Genomic DNA, 8,848 nt, shown 5'->3' on the forward strand with positions numbered 1-8,848 from the left:
GCTGAAGAGTTGCAAGAGATCAGAACATCGAGACAGCAAATGCACTTGGTCAATTGCTCTCTCCCTTGACTCTTTGAGACTTTGCTGTTGATTCTCAAGTTGGGGAACTTGAAATAAAAGTGGCGCTGCAGACTGTAACATCGAAACAGTGAGCTGCTCCTCCCTCTCCCTCGCTGAACAGTTGGTGAACAGTGGGTTTTGATGGACTGTAAATCATGGTCTCTCTTTGGGAGCTTTGCTGTTGTGTGGTGGGTGTTAGGGGTGCTGGAGCTTTATTTATGCTGGAATAAATGGGGAGAGAGGAGGGGGTGAGTTAATGCTTTTGCTTGTGCTCGGGAGGGAGGAGGGAGGGTATTTGGGGTTTCCTACATTTCCTCTGTAATTCATGCTTTGGAGTTTCTCTAATGTTTTGTGGACATCTATGGAGAGTAAGAATTTCAGGTTGTATATTGTATACATTGTCTGATACTAAATGAAACCATTGAAGGCAGGCCATTATTGGTCTGGGGTCAGTGTGACTGAGCCATTCTGATGGGGAGGTGGGGCAGCTGATCTCAGTATGCAGTAATTATTTTACCGAGATGCAGTGAAACACTTTATGTGCCATCCCGAGACAGATCATTCTGTTAGACTGCTTGCAACATTGCACTGATAGCCACATACTCACCAGATCACCACTCTCCTGTAACTCAGGATGTACAACATTATTCAGGTTGATGCCGGTGCTCAGTCCGACTTTCCTACGAAGACAGACAAAGGAAGAATGGTTTATAAAGGGTAATGTGTGAGAACTGTGATGATCTTATATTCATACCTGCCTCAAAGAACCAATGTCAACTCAGTTACTGAGTCACTTCTGCACCAGCCTTGCACGATATTTTGACTTACTCCAGCTTTTCTCAGGAGCTGAAATTATTGTCTGCTTAACAGTCATAGAGCACTACAGCATTGAAACAGGCCCTTCAGCCCACCTAGTCTGTGCAAGGTTATTCTGCTAGTTCCATTGATCTGCCCGCCATAATCCTCCCATCTATATACATATTGATTTCTCTTCAATGTAGAAATCAAAGCCACGTCAACCATTTCAGCTGGCAGCTTGTTTAACACTCTCACATCCCTCTGAGTGTACAAGTTCCCCTGCAGGGGAACTTCTTAAATATTTTTTTCTTTCACCTTTAACCTTTAGCTCTTGTGTCACCCATCCTCAGTGGACAAAGCCTGATGCATTTACCCTATCTAACCCTGAGAATTTTTTTATACCTCTATCAAATCTTCCACCATTCCCCTACGCTCTAGGGAATAAAGCCCTAACCTATTCAGCCTTTCTGTATTACTCAGGTCCCCAGAGCCCATTCAACATCCCTGCACATTTTCCCTGTACTCTTTTGATTTATTGATTTTTTCCTGTGGATAGGTGACTAGAATTACACACCATACTTCAAATTTGGCCTCACCAACATCTTATACAAGAAAGGGCATGAAAGGGCACCGAAGTCAAACCAGAAATAGATAGATAGATAGATAGATAGATAGATACTTTATTCATCCCCATGGGGAAATTCAACTTTTTTCCAATGTCCCATACACTTGTTGTAGCAAAACTAATTACATACAATACTTAACTCAGTAAAGAATATGATATGCATCTAAATCACTATCTCAAAAAGCATTAATAATAGCTTTTAAAAAGTTCTTAAGTCCTGGCGGTAGAATTGTAAAGCCTAATGGCATTGGGGAGTATTGACCTCTTCATGCCCCTGGCTCAAAGAATCACCTTTGAAATGAGGGCACCGATCCCCATGGGACCTTGGGGAGGGAGAGGCTGCTGCTACTGCTACTACTACCGTTGCTACTGGTACTACTGCTGATACTACCATTGCTACTACTGCTACTACTACTGATACTACTACCGTTGCTACTACTGCTACTACTACTGCTGATACTACCATTGCTACTACTGCTATTACTACTGATACTACTACCGTTGCTACTACTACTACTACTACTGCTGATACTATCATTGCTACTACTGCTACTACTACTACTGATACTACTATTGCTACTACTACTACTACTGATACTACTACTACTGCTGATATTACCATTGCTACGACTGCTATTACTACTGATACTACTACCGTTGCTACTACTGCTACTACTACTGCTGATACTACCATTGCTACTACTGCTACTACTACTACTGATACTACTATTGCTACTATGGCTATTACTACTGATACTACTACCGTTGCTACTACTACTACTGCTGATACTACCATTGCTACTACTGCTACTACTACTACTGATACTACTATTGCTACTACTGCTACTACTACTGATACTACTACTGTTGCTACTACTACTACTGCTGATATTACCATTGCTACTACTGCTACTACTACTGCTGATACTACCATTGCTACTACTGCTACTACTACTACTGATACTACCATTGCTACTACGGCTATTACTACTGATACTACTACCGTTGCTACTACTACTACTGCTGATACTACCATTGCTACTACTGCTACTACTACTGATACTACTACCGTTGCTACTACTAATAGTACTGATACTACCATTGCTACTACTGCTACTACTACTGATACTACTACCGTTGCTACTACTGCTGATACTACCATTGCTACTACTGCTATTACTACTGATACTACTACTGTTGCTACTGCTACTACTGATACTGCTGCCGCTGCTGAAGCTACTACTACTGCTGCATTAACAACAACAACATGAACTCAGTTCTGTCAGGAGCTTCAACTTCTGCTTCTCTTTCCACAGATGCTGTCCAATCACTAATTTTCCAAAGTTTGTTTTATTTTCAGATCTCTAGTATCTGCATTCGTTTTGAATGTTCATAGATTTTCACAATATGACAGGTTGATCAGCTTTATATAGATAACCTTTATTTGTGACATGTACAGCAAAACACAGTGAGATGCATTATTTGTGTCAATGACCAACACAGTCTAAATGTCTACTGGGGGCAGCCCGCAAGTGTTGCCACACCAACATAGCATGCCCACAACTTACTAACCCTAATGAATTTGGACTGTGGGAAGAAACCAACATGGTCACAGAGAGAACAAACTCCTTACAGACAGCAGCAGAAATTGAAAACCGATCACCAAATGCTGGTGCTGCAAGGTTACTCACCTTCGTGCCCGCTTGCTGATTTCGCTCATCAGCAGGGTGGCGTTCCCCACAGGATTCTTCAGTGCCTGCTGCAGCCCCTTCAGGTAGTTTCCAGCATTCTGTGTGCACCAGTAGGGAGACCATTAGCCCTTTCTCTGAGCAAGCACCTTCCCTACAAACCCTGTGGGCATAGCTGGTCCAGCAGATGGTGAGGGTACATCAGAACAGGAGGCAGAGACAGGGTAGTCACTGGGAGACGTATGAAAGACAAGGTAAGGTGAAAACCATGGGTTTTCCAGAGTCGGGTGTGGTAAAGACTGGTAGCTGTGACTAGTGATTTTGGTTTACAACATAGGAGGCCACTTGAACCACTGAACCTACGCCAGCTCTTAGAGCAATCCCATCAGTCCCATTCCTCCAGTTTTTCTCTGTAACCTATTCTCTCTCTCACAGCCCCATCAATTCCACCTGACTCTCCTACCACCTAGGGTCATTTACAGTCGGTAGTTAACACCTTTGGGAGAGGAAACTGGTAAACCCACGTGGTCACAGGGAGACCAGAGAACACAGAACAATACAGCACACCACAGGCCCTTCGGCCCATGATGTGGCGAACTTTTAACCTACTCTGAGATCCTCCTAATTCTAATGTGCAGCCTTCACAGAGACAGCACTGAAGGTCAGGATCGACTCTGGTTGCTGGAGTAGGGTGGAAGCTTCAACTTGCTGGACCATTTCGCTGCCTCAGTGACTGGATGGGTAAGGAGTGGAGAGCCTGATACACACTTGAAAGCTCTCGAGTGCCAAAGGTCAGGAGAATTCAGGTAGGAAAATTCCAAAAGCCCTTTGCCATTCAAATGAGTGGACTGAATTTCAGCAGATGCTGAAAATCCAAAACAACACACACAAACTGAGAGGGGAATTCAGAAAGTCAGGAGGCATCTAAGGAGGGAAATAAACAGTCGATATTTTGGACCAAGCTTTTCACTGATTGCCCCTCCATGTACTGGGGCCTTCGTTACTTGGTGACCAGGGCATCTTACTTCACTCAGCTCCTTGACGATGGTCTAAGAGGTGAACTCACTGGGGACCTGGGAGTCATTTGTTGCCTGGGAGGAGCAGCTAGCAGAAGTCTATACCGGGCCATAGCTCACTGCCTTGTTTCCTGCCCGTTGCTGGTCATCCCCAGTACTGAGAGGCTTATATGCAAACACCCATGAATCACCTGTGCCCCAACAAAGATGGTTGTCTCATGAGAGAATTCGAAGATCATACATCCCCTGTATCTCCCTCTAGCTCATCACTCTGGCATTGAGGGACTGAATGGTGCTAACAATTCCTTGATCCTAACTAGGCCTTTCAACTACAGTGTATATCACATTCAGTCCTCAGCTCTGTATGTCAGCGAATGTCCTCCACACTGTTTCCGCTCCTCCATCTGTTGGGCCACATCTCCCTCGACTGAATGATATCCATTCTGTCCATCAAGCCAATTTTAGCTCTGTGATCGAACTTTTGATCACGTTTCCCTTTCCAGTGTTTCCCCACCAATTCCCTTCTGGAATTCCTTGTTGAATCCGCTCCCAGGTAGCATGTCCCCAACCACAACACCTTGCCGCGGAGAAAGCTTCCCCTCCTCTCCCCTCTGGTTCTTTTGCTGACCCCCTTAATTTCAAGTCCTCTGGGTACCCACCTTCCTACTCTGGAAACAGTTAACGCTAATTCACTCTGGCCCATCCCTCCCAGATTTTGTTCCTGGACAGGTTTTAACTTCTAAATACAAGAGATTCTGCCAATGCTGGAAGTCCAGAACAACATACGAACTGGGAGAGGAACACAACAGGTCAGGCAGTATCTATGAAAGAGAATAAACAGTTGACATTTCAGGCCAAGACTCTTTATCAGGACAGACAAGGAAGGGGACAGAAGCTATAAAATAAGGTGGGAGTAGGGGGAAGAGTAGAAAGGATAGGCTAGCTTGTACTCTTTCTTCTCCTTTCCACAGATACTGACTGACCTCTGAGTTCCTCCAGCATTTTATGTGGGTTACTCCAGGTTTAAATCTCTTGACCTTCCACCTCTGAAATTACACACATACTAAACCATTGTAGTTGCAAAGTCAATGCATGGGTTCTAGTTCCAGCTGGTTACTCATCACAAATAAAGAGGATGAGGACAGACATATCACTCAAAGTTTTACCAAAGTAACCAAATCCAGTTGTGAGGGGTAAGTGAACAATGCTTCAGGAAGGTACAATTGATTAAAAGGATTTTGGTACCTAGAGGACCCAGCCTCAGAATACATGGATGTTCCTTTAGAATACAGATGAGGAGGAATTTCTTTATCTAGAGGTGGTGAATCTGTGGAGTTCATTGCCACGGTGGCTGTGGAGGCCAAGTTATTAGGTACATTTAAAGTGGAGGTTGATAGGTTCCTGATTAGTAAGAGAGTCAAAGGTTACGGGAAGGCGGCAGAGGGAAAATAAATCAGCTATGTTTGAATGGTGGAGCAGACTTGACAGGCTGATTGGCCTAATTTGCTCCTATTTCTTTTAGTCTTATGGTAAAACTGCAGCAACCCTACCACAGCCATGTGTCGATGGAACATTCGGGATCTAAGCACCAATAGCAATTAAAGTAGACAAGACAAAGCTACTATGCTCCCTAGGGTTTCCCAGTGCCAGCAGGTAGGAAGACTCTTGGTCCCACTCTCCAGTTTAACCAGTACCTACCTGAATACCATTCAGCGCAACAAAGAGGCGAAGAATGTCATTTGTCCCCTCAAAAATACGGAAGATTCGGAGATCTCTCATTACTCGCTCGACCCCAGCATCCTGAAAGAAGTTAGGATAGATTTCTAAATCACTGCATCATGCAATCATAAAGCTCACCTTCAAATTCCCCTGCAGTCTCCCCGATGTTAACTCTGTGGACCACTGCCCACAGGGATCCCTGTGTCCCTCCATCCACTGGTTTCTGGTACATGCTCAAACTAATGTGAAAGACCTTTGAGTTATTTATGATGCTTAAGCAGATTTTACAGTGGTAAGATTGAGGTTAAAGATGTTCACGTGTACGTCTAAACGTGAAACCATACAGTGAAATGCATCATTTGTGTCAATGACTAGAGTCTGAGGATGAGCTTAGCAGCCTGCAATTGTCACCATGCTTCCACTGCCAACATACCACATCCACAACTTACTCACCCGAACCCATATGTCTTTGGGATGTGGTAGGAAGCTAAAGCATCCAGAGGAAACCCATGCAGTCACAGGGTGGGCATACAAATTCCTTACAGACAGTGAAACCTGAATGCTGGAGCTGCAAAGTGTTATGCTAATCTGCCACAATGAAATTTCTTACTCGCATGAAGCTCACATATGCTAACAGTAAAGAGACTGATGCAAATAATCAATGGACTGCTGCAAAGAATAGGCAATGGAAACTGAGGTTGTGCAAAGAATAATTGTGTAAGTTGAGGTAATGCAAAGAATAGTTGTGTAAACAGAGGGAGTGCACGGTCGTATAAACTGAGGTAGTGCAGTCGTGTAAATTGAGGTGGTGCAAAGAATAGTCGTGTAAACTGAAGTCGTGCAAAAAGAAATGCTAAAGTGACAACAGAAGAGGTAGAATTAAGGATTTGAGTTTGGGAAGGGGATGTGAAAGAGGTGACAGGTACAGGCAGTATGGTGGTGTAGCAGTTGGCATAATGCTTTACAGTGCCAGTGATCAGAGTTCAATTGCTGGTGCTATCTGTAAAGAGTTTGCATATCCTCCCTGTGACCACGCGAGTTTCCACTGGGTGCTCCTGTTTCCTCCCACATTCCAAAGACGTGAGGAGTTAGGGTTAGTCAGTTGTAACCATGCCATGTTGAGGTTGGAAGCATGGCAGCACTTGTAAGTTGTCCCCAGCAAATCCTGGGATGATGTTGGTCGTTGATGCAAATGACACATTACACTGTATTTTTAAATGTATGTGACGAAGTTGTTCTTTTTCTCTTTTCCTCTTCCTCGCTTTTCCTCCTCTCCCCTCTCTTCAAGTCTGATAGCAGTTGGGAAGAAACTGTTCTTGAGTACGAGGGGTGATTGAAAAGTTTGTAGCCTAAGGTAGGAGTCAATTTTAGAAAACCTAGCAGTTATTTTTTCAACACAGCCCCCTCCTACACTTACACACAGTCCAGCGGTCGTGGAGCATACGAATCTTGGACCTCCAGAAAGTGTCCACAGCAGGTGTGATTGATAAGTTCGTGGCCTAAGGTAGAAGGAGATGAGTTATACAGCTCTCGTTACACGCACATGCAGGTCAACTCTTTGAGTGATTATGCAGAAAGTTTGAAGTTAATAACTCATCTCCTTCTACATTAGGCCATGAACTTATCAATCACCCCTCGTGTGTCTTTGAGCTCCTGTATCTTCTACTGGGGAGAAAAGCAGATGGCTGAGAGCATCCTTGATGATACCTTCACCTTCTTGATCTGCGATGTGTCAGGATGGTGCCACACTGTCAAGGTGATGAGTCTTGTAGGTAGAGTACTCACTGGCTTTTAGAATGAATGATAGTTCCTGAGGATTGTAGGGTGGCTAATGTAACCCCACTTTTTAAATAAGGAGGGAGAGAAAAACCAGGGAATTACAGACCGGTTAGCCTGACATCGATGGTGGGGAAAATGCTATAGTCAGTTATCAAAGATGTGATAACAGCACATTTGGAAAGCGGTGAAATCATCGGTCAAAGTCAGCATGGATTTGTGAAAGGAAAATCATGTCTGACGAATCTTATAGAATTCTTTGAGAATGTAACTAGTAGAGTGGTTAGGGGAGTTCTAGTGCATGTGATATATTTGGATTTTCAAAAGGCTTTTGACAAGGTCCCACACAGGAGATTAGTGTGCAAATTTAAAGCACATGGTATTGGGGGTATGGTATTGATATGGATAGAGAATTGGTTGGCAGACAGGAAGCAAAGAGTGGGAATAAACGGGACCTTTTCAGAAAGGCAGGCAGTGACTAGTGGGGTACCGCAAGGCTCAGTGCTGGGACCTCAGTTGTTTGCAATATATACTAATGATTTAGACGAGGGAATTAAATGCAGCATCTCCAAGTTTGCGGATGACACCAAGCTGGGCGGCAGTGTTAGCTGTGAGGAGGATGCTAAGAGGATGCAGGGTGACTTGGATAAGTTAGGTGAGTGGGCAAATTCATGGCAGATGCAATTTAATGTGGATAAATGTGAGGTAATCTACTTTGGTGGCAAGAACAGGAAAACAGATTATTATCAGAATGGTGGCCAATTAGGAAAAGGGGACGTGAAACGAGACCTGGGTGTCATTGTAAACCAGTCATTGAAAGTGTGGGCATGCAGGTACAGCAGACAGTGAAAAAGGCAAATGGTATGTTGGCATTCATAGCAAGAGGATTCGAGTACAGGAGCTGGGAGGTTCTACTGCAGTTGTACAAGGTCTTGGTGAGACCACACCTAGAGTATTGCGTGCAGTTTTGGTCCCCTAATCTGAGGAAAGACACTCTTGCCATGGAGGGAGTACAAAGAAGGTTCACCAGATTGATTCCTGGGTCGGCAGGACTTTCACTTGAAGAAAGACTGGATCGACTGGGCTTATACTTGCTGGAGTTTAGAAGATTGAGGGGGGGGATCTTATTGAAACGTATAAAATTCTAAAGGGATTGGACAGGCTAG

At 44.1% G+C, this 8,848-nt stretch overlaps 2 protein-coding genes across 2 annotated transcripts in view; both read right to left on the reverse strand.

Annotated features, from left to right (window-relative positions):
* Positions 1-5,990, reverse strand: part of LOC140729384 (very long-chain specific acyl-CoA dehydrogenase, mitochondrial-like) — a 66,086-nt gene extending 60,096 nt beyond the window's left edge. Inside the window, exons 1-3 of the mRNA XM_073049061.1 lie at positions 5,886-5,990; positions 3,175-3,272; positions 668-740 (exon numbers count right to left, since the gene is read on the reverse strand). Coding sequence (XP_072905162.1) covers positions 668-740; positions 3,175-3,272; positions 5,886-5,966 — 252 coding nt within the window. The 5' untranslated portion in view covers positions 5,967-5,990. The remainder of the gene's footprint in view (positions 1-667; positions 741-3,174; positions 3,273-5,885) is intronic.
* Positions 5,991-6,015: 25 nt separating this feature from the next.
* Positions 6,016-8,848, reverse strand: part of LOC140729832 (myosin-binding protein C, cardiac-type-like) — a 22,667-nt gene continuing 19,834 nt past the window's right edge. The window contains exon 9 of the mRNA XM_073050044.1: positions 6,016-6,145. Coding sequence (XP_072906145.1) covers positions 6,016-6,145 — 130 coding nt within the window. The remainder of the gene's footprint in view (positions 6,146-8,848) is intronic.

This window comes from Hemitrygon akajei, chromosome 6 (genome assembly GCF_048418815.1).
Source record: "Hemitrygon akajei chromosome 6, sHemAka1.3, whole genome shotgun sequence".
Lineage (NCBI taxonomy): Eukaryota > Metazoa > Chordata > Chondrichthyes > Myliobatiformes > Dasyatidae > Hemitrygon > Hemitrygon akajei.